This window comes from Eretmochelys imbricata, chromosome 3, assembly GCF_965152235.1.
Source record: "Eretmochelys imbricata isolate rEreImb1 chromosome 3, rEreImb1.hap1, whole genome shotgun sequence".
Lineage (NCBI taxonomy): Eukaryota > Metazoa > Chordata > Testudines > Cheloniidae > Eretmochelys > Eretmochelys imbricata.
Window position 1 is genome coordinate 140,660,340 of NC_135574.1, and position 18,768 is coordinate 140,679,107.

The 18,768-nt window shown below is 43.0% G+C and overlaps 1 protein-coding gene across 1 annotated transcript in view; it reads left to right on the forward strand.

Annotated features, from left to right (window-relative positions):
- The window catches only part of CATSPERE (catsper channel auxiliary subunit epsilon), an 89,532-nt gene extending 73,758 nt beyond the window's left edge, over positions 1-15,774 (forward strand). Inside the window, exons 15-22 of the mRNA XM_077813483.1 lie at positions 4,776-4,829; positions 5,757-5,790; positions 5,893-5,972; positions 6,356-6,455; positions 9,589-9,675; positions 11,648-11,805; positions 13,666-13,719; positions 14,316-15,774. Coding sequence (XP_077669609.1) covers positions 4,776-4,829; positions 5,757-5,790; positions 5,893-5,972; positions 6,356-6,455; positions 9,589-9,675; positions 11,648-11,805; positions 13,666-13,719; positions 14,316-14,502 — 754 coding nt within the window. The 3' untranslated portion in view covers positions 14,503-15,774. The remainder of the gene's footprint in view (positions 1-4,775; positions 4,830-5,756; positions 5,791-5,892; positions 5,973-6,355; positions 6,456-9,588; positions 9,676-11,647; positions 11,806-13,665; positions 13,720-14,315) is intronic.
- The last annotated feature ends 2,994 nt before the right edge of the window (positions 15,775-18,768 follow it).

The following is an 18,768-nucleotide window of genomic DNA, read 5'->3' on the forward strand; positions in this document are numbered from 1 at the left end:
ACGCGGTGGGGGGCTGTGACCACTGCTCCCTCAAGGACCTGGGGATGAAGTTAAGTGTTGAGCTCGCCTCCCTTACTCCAGCTTTACTGCTCTGTGTGGATCCCAGACACAGGGCTATGCCACCAGCTGAGGCCCCGCCTGGCAACAGCCCAGGCTCTCCCTCTTTCTTTCTTCCCTCCCCCTCCAGTCTCGCACTGAGCTTCATCTTCTCCTGCCTGGGTGAGTCTGAGAGGGGAGGCAGGGCCAGATTGAAGCCTGGTGAGTCTGGGGGAAAGGGGCCTGTTGTGGGGTAGGTACACCCCGCCACGGGGTGTCAAGTGATGTATGGTCCAAAAGAAGGGAAAAGGCTGTACCACAGTCAGTTAGTTCTTATAATAATAACCTTTATTATGGCTGTGGTAGTTTGACCTACTGGCTGACATCAATAAGGCGGCCTTTCTAGTCAGGGTAACGTGACCTAATGGCCAGAGTCAGTAGACAGCCCTTCTACAAGGGGCAGTGTGACCCAATGGCCAGAGTCATCATAGTATCCTGCCTCTGTTTTGCATGGCTGTTGGCCCATTGGGAGAGTAGGGTACCACTCAAGTGGATGGCGCCCTGGGTAAGGGGACTCGGGCCCTCCCTGCTCCTCCAAGTCCCAGCCCAGGTAGGGGTGCTGACCTCTGAGTCAGCAATGATCCCCCGAATACATCCTGACTGGTTCCCCAGTTCACTCACTGACAAAAAGTTTAAGTCCCCTGACCTGCTTCTTACCCTTTCCCCCCAGTTCCGCTGGGTCTCTGGGGTCCTCAAATGGCCAAGCTTCCACCAGTGCAGCCCCTTCTCAGGGCTCATCGGGCAGCCTGGAATCTGTCTGGTGCTCTGCAAGCTGTGATTCCGCAGTCAGGGCCTGTAGCAACTCCCTGGAGAGAGCTCGCAGCCTGTGCCCTTCCTCTCCAACAGCCTGCCCAGACTGAGCTGGGCTGCTACCTTTTATATGCTGCCTCCTGGCGGGACTTCCTCAGCAGAGTTAACCCTCTTGGGGCTGGTCCTATTGGGATCCAGGAAGTGGGCGAGCTACTGCTAAAGGATCCCCCCTTCAGCCTAAGAAGGGGATCTACAGGACCTGGAAACCAAGTAATTCCGGGGGACAACTAATGAAATAACAGGGACAGGAGTGCGGTCAAAGGGTAAAATGAAGGGAACCAGACGGGGACACCGATAAGAGAACCCTGGACAGCTCTTGGGGCTGGGTCACAGGGCCCCAACTGGACCCTGGGATACAGACCAGACCCCCTTGCCCTATTGGCACCTCAAGATCTCGGCTCCCCGAGCTTCCATGGTGAGTGCCTCAGTGGGAGGGGACTGTGGCCCCTAAAGCTCTGGGGTGGGATCTGCTTTGCTGCAGAAGCCCCTCCTCTATTCAGTGTGTCTGTGGGGCCATAAAGGGGTTGGGACATGGTGCTGTCAGTGCTGTCAGTCTCCAGCGCCTCAGCCATGGTCAAGCTGTGATGGGGGCATGGAGGGGATCAAGGTGGCTGCCCAGGCCTAGGGGCATTGGGTCACTGAGGGAAGCATTGAGGGCAAGTTTGCCCAGTATGCCATTTTCCCTAAGGCTGGCCCTCATTACAGTTTTGAATTGCAAATCAGCAGGTGCTGCTGGGCAGGTATGATTTTAACATGTGTGACTCCATGCAGAAATTGAAGGATTTGTTCCTACAAGAGGCCATGCAAGAGTTCTCCTCTCTAGTGGACGAGGGAGAATCAGCAGCTAAGGCTTCTTTACAATCTGCTTTGGATGCAGCTGACTCGGCAGCCAGGTCCATGGTTTTGGCAGTTGCCATGCGCAGGAGTTCATGGTTATAGTCTTTGGAACTCCCTCGGGAGGTCCAGCAGACACTTCAGAACCTGCCTTTCGAAGGAGCTTCACGTGGTACCACACGCAAGGCTGCACCTCAGACCCTTCCAGACATGGCTGGCCTGCATGTACTTGCCAACATGTCACCATCTGTACTCACAGGTACCTCAACAGGCTCTCGTCTCTCTAAATTGGTGGTTGGATCCACTCACAGTTTGTGTGGGAGTCCCTTTTAAGTGCCCTCAACCATCAATGACCCTGGTCTCAGGTGCGTCAGTGCTAGGGTTGGGAGCTCACATGTGGCCCCTTAGAATGCAAGGTCTTTGGCAGAGAGATCAGTCCACATCAAAGTCAGGGAACTCAAAGCAGCTGACCTTCCCTGTCAGGCCTTTCTGCCCCAAATTATGGGCAGAAACTTGTTTGTTCTCACAGACAACACTGCAGCCATGTTTTATTTCAACAGGACAGGAGGAGCTAGCTCTTCCCTCCTTTGTTGAGAAGCAATACAGCTATGGCTATGTAAAACTGCCAATCAGTCTTGAGGCCTCTTACCTTCCAGGAATACAAAACTGACAGATCACCTTAGCAGGTCTTTCTCCAGTCACCACGAGTAGTCCCTTCGCCTGGATGTGATGAGAGATGTTTTCCAACAGTGCGGGACTCCCTGGATAGACCTATTTGCAAATAAGTACAACAGAAAGTGTCACCAGTTGTGACCCCCTAAGAAGCCACAGTTCAAGTTGTATCATGGATGCCTTTCTACTACCTTGGACGGGACATCCTTACTATGCTTTATCTCCTAGTCCAGTCATGCACAGGGTGCTGCTAAAGATCAAACAGGACCACGCCCAGATTATTCTGATGAACCTATCATGGCCTTGCCAACACTGGTTCTCTGCTAGACATCTCAGTGGCGACTCCAATCCCACTTCCAGGCCCAAGTTGGCTGCTCCACCCAAACCTGAGCCTCCTTCATCTAAAGGCTGGAAGCTCCAGAGCTAAATCTCAGAGATCCTGCTAGGTAGTAGAAAGCCCTCCACCAGCCCTCCTGTCTTGAAGTGGAAGCAATTCTCTGAGCATCCCATCATGGAGTCTCACCCATGCATTCATCCATACAAGACATATTTGAATATTTATGGCACCTGAAACAGCAAGGCTTAGCAGTCTCCTCTGTCAAGGTTCACCTTGCAGTGGTATCAGCTTTCCACCCTTGGGTGGATAACAGGTCAATTTTTTCAGATGACATGTCTGTCCAATTCCTCAAAGGCCTAGAAAGGTTATACAGTACCCTCGAGTAAGAGCCTGTTCCCCCCTGGGACCTGAACCTGGTCTAATAGAAGCTTATGGGGCCACCGCTTGAACCTTTGGCAATGTGCTCCTTGTTATCTCTCTCCTGTAAAGTGGCTTTCTTAGTTGCCATCACTTTGGCCAGAAGGGTCTTGGAACTCCATGCCTTCCCACCAGAACCTCCATTAAGGATAAGGTATATTTATGTCCTCACCCCCGTTTTCTCCCAAAAGTGGTTTTGCAATTTCATAGCAATCAGGCAATCTACCTACCTGTCTTCTACCCAAAGCCTCATGCAAATAGGAATGAACGGCTTTACTCATTGGATGTTAGACAAACCCTAGCTTTCTACATAGAAAGAACTAAACCATTCTGAAGGTCCACTCAACTGTTCAGAGCTGTAGTTGACAGGATGAAGGGTCTTACAATCTCTTCACAGATAATTTCATCCTGGATAACTTCATGTATTTGCACTTGTTACGATCAGGCAGGTCAGCGTTTCACCACCAACAAACCTGACTGTTCATTCCATAAGGTCATAAGCATCCCCAGCAGCATTCCTAGCACAGATTCCTATTCAGGACATTTGTAAAGCAGCAACCTGGTCATTGGTGCACACATTCTCCTTCCATTACGCCATCACTCAGCATTCCGGAGATTATGCCAATTTTGGTCGAGCTGTTCTGCAGTCTGTGGGTCCATGAACTCCACACCCTCCACCTATTCAACTGCTTGGGAGTCACATAGAGTGGAATGCACATGTGCAATAACTCAAAGAAGAAAAAACGGTTACTAAAAAAATGGTTACTTCCATAACTGTTGTTTTTCGAGATGCACTGAACATGTCCATTACACGACCCGCCCTCCTGTCCCCGCTACGTTGGAGTTTTCCAGAAAGAAGGAACTGAGGGGATGTGGGGTCAGCTGGATGCTTTATACTGGTGCTGTTTGTGCACACTGGCAGGGGATGCCCTGATGGGTTCCACTGAGAGAAACATTTCCAGTGATTGTGTTTGTAGTGCACGTACCTAGAGTGGAATGTACATGTGCAACATATCTCAAAGAACCACAATAACCAATTTTTATCATTGAAATAGGTGCTCAGTGCAGATGAGAAGTTGGGCCACCAAGGAGCCATGAAACTTTGCCCTGCACAGCTCCAGCTCTAGGTAGATTAGAGCAGCACTAGGGCTGCTCTAATATATGCCAGCTGGCAAAGGCCCCCGAAGGCAGACCACAGTGGCACTCCAGCTTCATCCCTTTCCCCCACTTGGCATGCTCCCTATGACATAGCTGGGAGAGAAAGTGGAGTAAGAACCAGTTATGCTATGCTGGCTCCATGTCAGTTCAGAGCTTCTCTCTGCGGAGGGAATTCACAGCTGGCCAAATGTAGCCAGTGAATGGCCCATTTGCACTGCCAGAGTGGTGAAGAGGGGCCAGACTGAAAGAGAGAATCTGGCCCATATTTAATGTATAAAAGCTATTGAGAAAGTTTTGGTGAAAGGAGGTCAAAATATAGAACAAATATTGGACTATGATAATTCTCTGACAATACTAGCATGATGAGTTCAGTCATTTACATTTTCATGCACTACTTCAGTAACAAATAAAAACCTTTAGATTATACTGATTATTTGTTTTATTTCCACAGACCTTCATATGTAACCTGTATGAAACATAATTTTACTACTTACAAAATACGTGGGTAAGAAACTTGATTTATTAAATGACCATAAAAAGAAATATAGGGTCTTTCAGATATTTATATATGGAAATGCAGGAAGCCATTTATATATATACAAATTATTCTTCTAAATATCTGTAAAGAGACATTCTCAACTTGAAAGCTAGTCAACCAAAAAAAAATAAAAAAGAAAATCTAGTTAAAAGTAGTTTGTTACTACACCTGTCCTTTAGTCCCTGAAACAGGGTTTGTGTTTGATCCAATCACATCATCCTATTTTTTAAAAATGTTTTTCTCTCCAATAAGAAAAGGAGGACTTGTGGCACCTTAGAGACTAACAAATTTATTTGAGCATGAGCTTTCGTGAGCTACAGCTCACTTCATCGGATCTCCAATGTTGCTGTCTGAAATATCCACACAAACAACAGGGGAAACAACTAAGGGCCCAATCCTTCATCCATAGAAGTTAATGGGAGTTCTGTTATTGGATTTCAATGGTAACGTGATCAAGCCGAAAGTGACTGTACACAAAGAGTGAAACCCTGGCCGACTGAAGTCAATAGCAAAACTCCCATTGAATTCAGTGGGGCCAGGAGAGCACCCAAATGCTCAAAGGGAAGAAACTGGGGATGAGGGGAGGAAAAAGAGCTACTGTAGTTACTAGTTATAAGTAATACTTATAACAGTAGTTGCTTACAGATTGTCAGATGCAAGTGTTATTTTTAAGTTGATGTCTCTTTAAGATATCCAATGATATAGGAGAGTTTACAACTTTATAGCAGGAGGATTTGCAAAAGCTTGTTTCACATGTTTTTAAGCCATGAAGAAAAATTGCATGCTCAGTTTTAAATCTTCCTACTTAAACAATCCAATCCATTTTATACCAGAAAAGAGGGGAATATGGTTTTAAAAGGTGTAAAACCAACAATAAGTTTTTCCTTACACTAGGGAATATCTGTGGGTTCCAACAACGGAAGACCTGGTAAGAGAGTTACAGGGTTTTATTTTAGTTGATGTGTGTGGGCATGCAAAGAAGAAATATAGAGAAATATACAGTATATTACCACAACTTTTCTTTTTTTAGGTGGTAAATTATGATTGGGATAAGTATGGTTGCCTAATGGATCTTCATTATGCAATACCTTTTCACCCTGATATTGCCTTGTAAGTATAACGCTGAAATATTGTGTGGCAAGAGAAGGACTCCTTCCCACAGCGCTGCATAGTTCTCTGAAGCTGTAGTGGCTACTCCAGCTGAATGGCAAGCGTAACAGTAGCAAGCCCAGTGCTGGAGGAAGGAATATCCACATTGCAGCACATCCTTTGGTCCCACCCATGATGCTGCATCCTATTTGCTCATAGTCCACTGTTGTGCAGGGAGTCCTCGGAGCAAAGCCTCTGGGCTGTACATTCCCTGCTTGTCCTTTTCTCCTTTTGCACAGCAGCACTGCACTGTCCATGTTTCCCTCCAGGGCCACGGAGTGAGAGGTATTTGCCCATTTATATGCTTTTACCAAAGCATTATTTAACACCTGTATTGTTTATAGATATAATGGCAGCACATTTGTTAAAACAGTTGAGGCAAATTTTATTTTATGGGAGGTTCATGGCAGAAATGACTACAGCTACAACTCATCTATGAAGCAGGTATGGCATCTTTTTATTTAGATTATATTTGTTGCTATATATTGTGTGAAGTTGGGTAAATGCAATGCTTGATTTTATACATGTTCAGTCCTCTTCTGTCTGAATCACCCTATTTGAATGGAGATATTGTATAGTAGTTGTAGATTACATTACTTGTAACTTTCAGCGTTTAATGTATTGGTTTTAACAGCATACACTGTTCAAAACGGAACACATGAATCAAAATCAAGAGGTAATCAAAGAAAAGAAAAAAGAATTCTGTGCATGGTAGTATGGTTCAGGAAGTGAAACTTCAAAACCATCTTGAAGTTTAGTCTGCCCTCTGTTTGGGGGAAATGGGAATACAGGACTATCCATACAGAATCATAGAAATGTGGGGCTGGGAAGCCCTTAAGAGATTTAGTCCTTCCTGCCATGCTGAAACAGGATTAAGTATACCTAGACCATACCTGATAGGTGTTTATTTAGCCTGTTCTTAAAAAGAGATTCTTTCAATCTCTGAAGTCAAATTCTGCCCTCAGTAATACCCATGCAATCCTATTGAAGGCAATTTCTATATAACTGAAAGCAGAATATAGCCTTTCATTTTTAATGAGAGTGACATGCTCCCCAGGACACTCAAAGCCAGATCATGCTGTCAAAGCAATGTGTAGAAGGCTGGGAAATGGAATTATTGCTCGACTAGGCCAGAATTTGGCAAAAATAGGGATGAGCCTTAGCAGAACTGAGGCTTCACAGTTTGGAAGGTGGAAATGGCTGGCAGTGGAAAAGCCAGGGCTTGTGTGGCGTGGCTGCTCAACACATCATCATCCCTACCCTTGTGTAACGTTGCTGCCTTTGGTGGGACACTTCTGAGAATATCAATTCAGGACAAATTGCTTAGAGCAGGGCAGTTACAGCCCAAGGCTGGGGTTTCTTCACCTCTAAGGTGAGGAGCCAGCCAAACCAGCCAAACAGAGAGGACTTTGGTTTTACTGCACTGGCTAACCATAAGTCACACCCGCAATTCCCTCAGACACTCCAGTTTCCCAGTATCACCACCAGTGCCACTTGTTATGTGGACGAATGGTTATGAAAACCAATACCCCAGTAAAAGAAAAAGGTTCTCCTGATCCCAAAGGACCAAGCCCCAGACCCAGGTCAATATACGAATCAGATCTTACCCACAAATCATGCTGTTGCCAATCCTTTAGAATCTAAAATCTAAAGGTTTATTCATAAAAGGAAAAAGATATAGATGAGAGCAAGAATTGGTTAAACGGAATCAATTACATACAGTAATGGCAAAGTTCTTGGTTCAGGCTTGTAGCAGTGATGGAATAAGCTGCAGGCACAAATCAAGTCACTGGAGTGCATCCACAGCTGGGATGGGTCATTGAGTCCTTTGTTCAGAGCTTCAGTTTGTAGCAAGGTTCCTCCAGAAGTAAGAAGCAGGATTGAAGACAAGATGGAGGAGATGCAGCAGCCTTTTATATTCTCTGCCCTCTGGAAGATCACCGCAGCAAGATGGAGTTAGGAGTCACATGGGCAAGTCACATGTCCATGCACGACTCAGTTCTTTACAGGCCCATGCCATTGTTTACATTCAGTTGAACCTTCCCAGGAAAGCTTTGAAGTGGATTGGCATCTCCCACAGTTCATTGTCAGTTAAGTGTTTCTTGATTGGGCTCTTACTGAGAATAGTCCCTTCTCAAGAAGCTGACCAAATGCTTCACCGAGGCTACTTAGAATTAAAACACGTTGATATACAAGTACATAGCCCATATTCATAACGTCAACTACAAAAATGATACATGCATACAGATAGCATAATCATAATCAGCAAATCATAACCTTCCCATAGACACCTTACATGACAACCTTTGTACAATATTTGCTGCAAATATATAACAATGGTTGTAACAATGATCTATACAGTTACAGGTTATCTCAGTAGTGTCACGCCCTGCAGAAAGATACTAAAGCAAGATAGTACTAACATTGGGTTTGATTTAAAAAAAAAAACTATGGAAATCAATCGTTTACTTCAATGGCTTTGGGTCCGGCCTATTACCTGAATTACCTTTTGCTGAATCTTCATCCATAGTATGGGATTGTGGGAGCTCAGAGAACAGCAGACTGGATTCCTCTGACAACAGTTCATGAAAGAACCATAATGTTATGGGGACTGAAGTCTTATATAAGTGAAGTCAGACTATAGTCCTAAATGCTGCAATTGTCAGTACCTGAATGACCATGATTGATGAAAGAGCACCTGTGGAGGGTCACTGTCTGGCTCCTCAGCTGTGTTGCATCCCACTTTGTTTTGATGTCTCATTGTTTCTTGGACACCATACGTTTTGCCTGAGGATATGTCTACACTGCAATTAAAAACCCACGGCTGGCCTGTGCGAGCTGACTTGGAGTCATGGGGTTCAGGCTAGGAGGCCGTTTAATTGTGGTGGAGACATTTGGGGTGGGTGGACCTGAGCTCTAGAACCCTGCGAGGTGAGAGGGTCTCAGTGAGAGCTCAGGCTATAGCCCGAGCCCAAACATCTACACCCTATACCACAATTAAACAGCCTATTAGCCCGAGCCCTGCGAGCCCAAGTCTAATTGCAGTGTAGACATATCCTAAGTGCTTCTTCTTCAGAATGCACAGCTCAGACATTGTAGATGCTGTAAGGGCTACAAGTCCACTTGTTCCTTTTCCTTCTCAGAATGTATTTTTGTTATGGCTACAATTTACATTAGTGCTATTTACATACCATGGTCAAGTCAAGCCCATTTAATTTGGCTCCCTTCATGGAGCATTTATTTTATTCTCATCAGTGCTGCCTACTTCACTCAGTACAGGTAGCTATTGAAACTTGACGCACCACTGGATGTTAACATTATTATTGCTAATATTACTACCCCAATATTTTATTTTAAAACAATGTACTCCCTAAGGGCAGAGTCTTTCCCTGAGTATGTTTTGTTGCCTTAGATTTATACTGTGGTACTTTCACTATAGCAGCTATATAAGATAAATAAATATACAGAACCACAATGCCCAATACCTATGTAAATACTGTATTACCCTTTAGAAAATAACAAAGGGATAGAGAACTAATATTTTTTTTAATTTGTACATTTGAATTATTTTGAATAGGTGGGTTGTTTGCGTGAAGCACAGACTTGGATTTCAATGCTTAAGGGACATGAAAACAGTACATTAGATGAAATATGGGGGCCACAGGTAGGAAATTATATATTTACAAATTGTTTATGAAAAATATGAATGAACTCTGCAGCTGTCTTACTTGGCATTCTCACACTATTAGTATCTCGAGCAAGTGGAATACAAGTCAGATAGCAATACAGTAATGATCTGACAATGCTATGAAAGGATATTGTTATTCCGAAAGACACTAATCCCTCGTTGTCATGTGTCTGGTTGAATGAAAATCACAAACATCATTAAAATAAATGAGTGTACTAAAATATTGTATAGCTTTAGGAGCAACTGAAATTCTTTTGTAGTGGTAAACAGCTGGACACAAGGGAGGGGCTAACCCTTGAGAGATATGACAAGCCATTTGGCCAGAGGGAAAGTGTGGAACTAATGGAGGCTCCCCAGGCACAAAGGCAGGGGCTGTGGGCTGTGAGAAGTTAGAATCAGTAAGCAGTGGCAGGGTGACCCTGTTACAGCAGTTTCTTGGGCACAGGTCTGGAGTCTGGCTTGAGATTTCTCCAAAAGCATGTGTGCTGTATGTTCAGAGAAACAGAACTTTGGGTGAAATCCTGGCCCCATTAAAGTCAATGAGAGTTTCATTATTGACTTCAGTGGGACTAGGACTTCACCAATATATTCTATGTATAAAAGAATTACCACCAAGGATTACCTCAATTTTGTCTCACTGATTTCTCATCCAAACAAAATCATCTTACAAGGCCCCAAATTGGCTTTCTGCTGGGCCAAAGGGGCATTCGTATGATTCCAATTCACTAAACTATTGTAATCAGCACCTAAGCGTGACCAGCCTAGTCCTGGAGGATCAATGGCCCAGAAGGGCAAGAAGCTGGAGGATTCCTGGACAGTTGGGAGGAACTTGGGGGCGGGCACTATCTTGGCAGGAGTGTGTGGTTGGAAGAGTGAGGGCTGTGGGGAGGGCTCAGTGAAAGAAGGAAGGACTGTGTTGCTCTAGGTGGGAGGGTGCATGAGCCTGGGGAAAGGACTATGATTGAAGGGAAAAGGTAGTGAACACTTTGCACTTAGACTAGCATGTGTTCCAAGAGAAGGTGAAGGCTGAGGGGCAATATATTCCACCAGGCCAGAGGTTCAAACTGAGCAGCCACCTAACAGCCACATCACCAGGCTGAGCATCTCATCTTAATGTGCGCCCCCTAGTGCAATTAGAGGCCTCAGGTTGGGGGTAAAGGTTTTGGACATCTTTGGATGTATGGGAAGTTAGTTCAATTTTTTTTTTTTAACGTTTCAGTGTTGGTGTTGAATGCCCTTATGTCCTCATGCCTTTTCAGCCCGTTGATCTGTTTTACCACGAACCCTGTAACTCTGGGTGCCTTCAGTGCTCTGCTGCTGTGGCTCGTAACCTGGACACTGACAGCCAACAGACAAGCATGCACTGTCTGTTTGTTAAGCAGCTCTGGCTCAGCACTCTGATTCCAGTAGCTGGCTTGTTACACCCCAGCCTCATTCTGGCATCTACCAACTTTGGTTACCATTAGCCAAGTGACTCCAACACACCCCCAGTCCTGAAATTTCCCAAAACTATCTGCTCTGAAATGTCCAGATCTTTCCTGGAGTATTCAGAGGGCTAATAAGGTTTGCTTGCTCCTTTAAAGAGTAAATACCCAGCAGCTTGCCACATTAACTGGAGTTAATGAATCCCAGTCACTTCAATTCAGATACAACATTGGGTTGGTTTAGATTTAAACGAAACAAGTTTATTTTAGGGTGCAGACTGTTTGAAACAAGGCAAGGAATGTGTGGGAACCAGGCTTCTCCCCTCCTTGTTAGCCAACATAGCTGACTAAGTATAGAGCTTGTGAGTGTGCTGTACAATCTCCAAGGAGTTATTCCTTTGGGATATATATAGAGAGAAAGGGAGAAAGAGAGAGAGGTAATTACAAGTCCAGAAACCCAGATAAGTAGGTCTAATTGTTTTTCAAAGCTAGTTTAAAAAATCTCCTTCATTGTTTCTAATCAGAATTACAGATCCTGCTTTGAATCTGAACTTGGACGTCTAGGAGACCTAAATCAGCTGTATCCAATTCTGAACCACTCTGGTTACAATTCTCTCATTTGGCCTACTGAGTACAGTGGCATTTATGTGTTCAGAGTGAAGATAGTGGACCCAAATTTCAGGTTATCTATTTCTTTCTTGACATGTAAAAAGTATTTTTAATGATTGATTTAGGATTAAGATGAATAAAGTAACCACTGTTGTCATTTTACAAAATTATTTTGCTTGAGGTATCACTTGGCCATAGATGTTGCAGGTATTTTCCACTACCAGTTCTAACTCATGGATGGTTCAGATATGGCTCTGAGGGTCCTCAACCCTTTCATTGTGCAGCTATTATTTTTCCTCTTAGATTTCTACTCATTTTCTGTATAGACTGCTAGAAACATAATGTTTATCCTACCTCTATGGAAAGGAAGGCAAGAGGCCTTCAACATGTGGATTTGACGACAGGACCCACAGGGCCAGATTGTAATCTCAATTTACATTAGTGTAAATCTGGGATCTGACAGTCAAACCAGTTTTTTTTCTAAAGTGATTGTAAAAATGTCATCTTAACAGATTTTCTCTTTGCATATATTCAGAGTAATCTCTGTAAATTTAGGCTAAGTGACTAAAAGAAAGTTATTCCTGTTAGCACTGTAGAACTAACCCATGTAGGAGTTGGTGAACTGGATCAATGGATGACAATTCAACTGCATAAATGCCACTGAGGTTATAATCTGAAGACAGTAGGGTTGCACAGCTGTAACGGAGGGTCTAATTTGGCCTAAAGGTGATGATACATGTCTGAGCAAGAAAAACCCCGGCTTGGTTCTCAGAGCTCAGGTTGAGTTTCTAGGGCTGGTATTTGGAGAAAAATATTTTCTGTGTGAACTGAACGTATTTGATGTGGCAACCATTGAAAGACAAGAAATATTGAACTGCACAATGACTTTTTACAGTCACTTATCAAAGATTAGCCACACCTTAAGGATATTTGCCTTCCCTTTAATAAACCATTTCAAAGTTTCTCATTTTATCCACCCCATAATGTAAAGAAAATTTTTAATAAACTCCATAGGGGATTTCATTTAGGAATATGTAGTAACACGCATCCTACATATTTTCTGAAACATTGTGAGAAAGACCCATGAATACCGAACACTCATAGAGGTATTTCATTGATGAAACATTAAAAGAAGGAATTCATCACTGCCTTATGGCCCCTTTGTGCAGGCTGCACCCCCTCCCCCCCGCCCCCCTCCCCCCCGAAGGAGGCCCTGACAAAGGGATGTGTTTCCCAGGATACACTAGCACAGGGGATGTGTCCCCCAATGCAGGAGCCACCAGTGCAGGTGCAGATTGAGGGCAGGATGGGCACTGACCCAGCTATTCCCTGGCTGCAACTTGAGCACAAATTAGGCCTTTCACCAGCCCTAATGCCACTGCCAGGATGAATCTTGTCCAACATGTTTTTTTCCAAAGCAGGGAAGGTGTCAAAACTCACCCTAGGATGTTCCTGACATTTCTGCTCCCCATTATCCTCTCCCTTCCTGTGAGAATGGCTTCAGGTTGCTGAGGGTAGAGGAAGAGTGCGCTGCTTGCTCCTGCAGCAGCTCTGATTGGCTGCTCTTCGCCAGGAGGCAGGCAACTGGAGAAAAGAGCCAGTCAGTGGGTTTTCCCCCCCAGCAGTCTGAAATTCACTAGAGAGCTAAAGCAACTCACATCATTGCAAGATTGGCTCCGGCCCCAGGTGAAATCCCATCACTCACAAAAAAATCAGTAGCATTGACAACACTGCATTAAATTATGAAAGTTACATAAAAGTACACCATTTTTAAAAATAATCGGAATGTCTTTATTGAAGTTTAAATAAAGTTTTTAGTTCGTACATGAGGTGGGGTGAATGTGGGCACCAGTTGGTTTCATTGTGATTCTGTATTTTCATTCTGAATATTTTTACAGTTGAGAAAATATTTAAATCTTTTTTTGTATTCCAGTTTTTGTGACTTAAATACAGTCTTTGCGGTCCGTACATATGGCATAGTAGAAAGGTAATTGCTAATAGCCACAACTAAACATAATTCATTATTATTTAATATTTATATAGTGATAAAAATATTGTTATCCTTTGGCAACACTCCCAATCTTACAGATGGGTAATGAAATCTTAGAGATAATATCCAAATCCAAGCCTTTGGCCTGCTGGTAGGATACAATTTCATTCCAGTTTGAACGGTATTCTCCATTTTTAAGTATAGGTGATATCTCTGGAACCAGTAATATTTCTAAACCAGAATGAACGTCTGTAGTGTGCCCATTGTACTCACTCACTTCTTTATAAAGTGTTTGATCCTGGTCCCACTAAAATCATAGAGTCTTGCCATTCACTTCTATAGAAAATCATTTGGATTTTGCCCTTGACTTCTATATCATCATGACTGTAAAGAAGAGTAAAAGAGAAACTTAATCATTAATCAGCCATATTTTCAAGAAGATGCATATCATTTTTAAGCGTTTTCAGAAGACATCATTCCAAATAGAGTTATGTCTTCTGTCAATATAAAGTCAAAGAGATTCTTGACTAAACAAGGGGAGAATTTGAAAATTTATCACATCTATTCTTAATCGAATCTCATTTGTATTTCAGTCCAAACATTGGTAAGGTTGCTGGCTTTTCAGTCCTCATACTGTCCATTTTTGGGGGCATCCTTGTTATAAGCTACTTCAGGTATGTGAAAATTTATCGAGCAATCATTTATGTTGATCGACTGCTATCTCATGACCAACAAGATCAAACAAGAACGACAGTACATGAGTTGAAGAAGGACCAATAATTTATCTACCATACTGATGGCATTCTGTGTAAAGAAATTGTAAAAGTACATTGGTTTTTTAAATAATTTCAATTTTGTTGGATGTGTTCAGGGTTGTTTTCATAAACCGCTTTTCACCTTTCATATAAGACTAATGTGACTTGTGTGTTTAGTTCCCAGTTCTCGTTTAGTTTTCAGCTCTACCGCTGAGCTTAACATATCCCATTGGTTTCTTTTGTGTGTATAGATGGAGGGCAGTTTATGGCCCCTTTAGTAACCACCTCTCAAACAAAATTAAATTAAAATACATCTATGATCTTTAGGCTTGATTTAGCCCCAATTTATGCTGGCTTTCATCAGCATAACTAGCATGCACGACTTTTGGTAATTTGAAATCTGGGTCACGGATGCGTCAGTACAAAACTCCCACTCTATCAAGAGCCTGTATGCAGCCACTGCAGTCCACAAACTGAGCAGCACTGTCTAGGGCAGGAGAACGCCCAGGACCAGCAGGGAGATATGCTGATTCAACATATTGTTTTGGATGGTGTATAGTGACTGGGCTCCTGTGAAACTCCAGTTGCACTTTAAAGCTGCCTTTCCCCATGAGTGGGTAACAATGCCTCCCCTTCACAAGTATCAGTCAATGAATCCCCTTGTCCATAAGACAGTCAGGACCAGATTGTCAGCTGGTGAATGTTGGAGCAACTCCATTGACTTCAGTGTAGCTACACTAATTTATACTAGCTGATGATCTGGCCCTCAGATTCTAATAATCACTTATACTTTGAATAGATCAGAGCCTTGTATAAAAAGTATGTTTCAAAGACTTAGTAGATAATGCTACTTCTAAAATATTCTGACAGCTATAATTCTCAATGTCTATTATAAATTTTATGGCAAATAGCAGTTACTCAAATCTGAAAACTTCTGTGATCACACCTTCAATTCAAATATATTATTGGTTGTAATTTACTGAATGTGAATCTGAATGTATATGCAACTGAATGCAAAATGTACTAGATTTCTGTTTACAAACTTGAAACAAATTTTGTAACCTTTTAGTGAGCTCAGATGTTCAACAGACCCCATCACAGCTCCTTCAAATAACTAGTATATTTTGTAAATCTTCAAAAGAGAATCAAGTTACATCAGCTACTGTAACTTAATACATTCAGACACAGCAAATTGAATGTTTTTATTACTAACCTAACAGGTATCGTTTGAGCATTTGAAATAGAATTTACATTGTTTAAAGTTGCAATTGATTTTATATTCCTGAAGGAATTTTACTCGTATGATTTTTATTGGTGCTTAATAAAAATGTTAATTTATATAATAAAAATGTAGACTGACCAAGTTTATCATAAGAGTTTATCATCTACTTTAATAGTTAATCTCACAAATTAGTTGAAAGACATGATGTGGCAATTACAAACCATAAAAAACATTTAAATCCATTTCCATAGCTCCATTGGAGGACATATTTCCACTGCTAGTCAAAATTTTCTAGTTGTCAAAGTTAGTTATTTTAAAAAGCTTATATTTTTAATGCATTGGTTGTTTTAGTTGGTGTAAGATGATTGGTGCAATTACAAATCCACACAATTTAATGAATAAAGATAGCTCATTGGTTGAGCCTATGGACTGAGTTACAATCACTTTCTTTCATAAAAGATAACAGAGCCACACTCTGCTGTGCATGAAAATCATAAAGGCTAATACAGCGATGCAAAACTGGCTCAAAGAATTCATGAGCATTTGGCACCTCTTACATTTAAGTAGATTAGAAGTTTTGCATTGAGGCATATAAAAAATCATAAAGCCAATTTTGCTTGAAAATTTGCAGCTGTGAATTTTTGACCTGAAGTGAAAGCAGTCTATTCCTACTGAAAACATAAAAGTGATTATGTATGTCCTTAAGATAGTATGGTGTAGTTTGTGCATTGAATTCAGAGTGGTAGCCAAGAACTCCCAAGTTCTCTTTCTATCTCTGCCAGTGACTAGCTTTAATAACACTTTGCACTTACATAGCTCTTTACATTCATTATTTAGGCAGACTTCACAACACCCTGTGTGGAAGATATATATCACTATTTCCATTTTTGAGATGGGAAAACTGATGCTTAGAGACCTGCTTAAAGACTCATAGCAAATTAGTACCAGAGCCAGCTTTAGAACTGACGTCTTCTGACTCGCAGACCCTGCCTAACTCAGAAGCTCACAATGCTCCTCTCTTCCCCTGCCATCAAGTCACTTAATTTTTCTGTCTCTGTTTACTTATTACTAAAATAGGAATAATAACACCTAGTATGAGAGGATTGAAGGGAACTTTTTTTAGCATTCTACAATTTGCTAGTTACATCTCATTGAGCATAGTTTGCACCTGGACTATACATGCTTCCAACAGTGCCACTCCATTCCATCTGTAGACTTCAGATCTTTAACAGATTAAACTGCAGATCTAGTTATGTTTCCAGACCTGGTTGATTTGGTCTTGATAGCCCTGGGAGGTACTGCTAGTAGAAGGTATTTCTTACTACATGGCTCTAATTTCTTAGTATTATGAAACAGGTAAGAGAGATTCCTCCTCAAAGTGCTGCTCAGAGATATGATGATATATATTCTAGGATCTTCAGTATTTCTGAAACAAGGAGCCATAGAAGTTCTGATTGAGTTCTCTGACTGATTATTCTGAAATTTTGCTGAATCCAATCCAATCCTTCTCATGATTAAAAGGAATGAGAATGAGCTGGTGTAAGCAGAGTTCATCACCATTCCTGCAGTCCAGAAAATACACAGCTTTCCTCATAACATGACTGCCTTTTGGATAATTCATTTTAGTTTCCTCTGCAGAGAACTGTTTCTTTTCTCCAGCCTTTCTTTTTGACCTAGCTACCAGTACTTCTTTGGTCACCATGTTTGGTGACTAGTCTGCTTTTCCTTGGTTATAACTAAAGTACCAAATCAAACCTTTGGTTTGTCTACGTCTCCAGTGCAGTTCAGAGCTGACTACTACCTATGCAATTCCATGCCTGGAGTTCCAAATTCTTGTTGTCGTGGGACTCCAACTCTCACTACTTCAGTATATGGTTAGAAGGGATTTGAACAGGGATTGACCACCTCGCAGGTGAGTACGTACTCCAACTACTAGGCTATGGAATATACTGATGCAGGGCTGAGGGGTCTCCCTCCGTCTGTCCTACTGAAGTTTTTCTACTTCAATTAAATATTAACTGGGGCAGTGACAGATTTAGAAAGACTCTATAGCAGTGGTCCCCAAACTTTACCTCGCCCCCAAGAGCCAGGAGTCGAGCCGCAGCTCTGGGAGGAGGGGATGAGGACAGGGGTAACGGGGCTGAGGCTGGGGCCACAGCTGGAGGCAGGGGCGGGAGCAGACCCTCAGCCAGGGGCTCAGGCCTGCAGCTGCAGCTGGGTGCAGGGCTGGCAGCCAGGGCTGGGGCCAGAAACGGAGCTGGCCAGTGCTTCCTCCCTGCCCCCTGTGGGGCTGGTCCAGGCGCCAGCTGTGCAGCCCCAAGAATGTTACTATGCTCCCGCCTAGGGGCACACCCCACAGATTGAAGACCTCTGCTCTATAGCATAGTGGTTAGGGTACTCCCCTGAGAAGTGGTCAAATCTTGTCTTCCCTTCAGTAGGAGTGGGATTTGAATCGGGGACAGAGGGAGTGTCTCCCACATCCTGGATGAATACATTAGGCTAAAGGTTATGTGGGAGGGCCTTCCTGCTGTTTTGTGTGAACTATTCTGAAGGGCTCAATCCAGTAGGCAGCTTCTGACCATTCCTAGCAGATTGGACCTCTGCAAATGATTTAGGCAGTAGAATGCCTATCTTTCCCAGTTTTTGAATCACTCTGGAGTTTAGGCAGGAGATAGGCATCCAGACACCTAATGCTGGGGAGTGCTCATGCTCGAGCAGGTGATAGGAACCTGAAAGCCTAGAGGGAGGCGGCAGCATTCATACCCAGAGGCAGAAACTGAAGTGCCGAGTGAGGTTAGGTAGCAGCTGAGCAGGATTTTTTTTAATCGCAGTGGTGCCCAAAAATGGGACTTATGAGAGTAAGTACCTTTGTGGATTGCAGCAGAGTACATTCAGCCGGGGTGAAATGTACAATTTACTATAGTTGAGAATAACAGTCCTGAAAACTCATTAGTCTAAGATGTTCCTGCTGAGTCCCAGCAGATGGCACAGACCCAATGTGATCTGTTAGAATTGGTGGGCTTATTTCTCTGTTACAGTGGTTTACACTGAGGGAATTCCACTGTAATC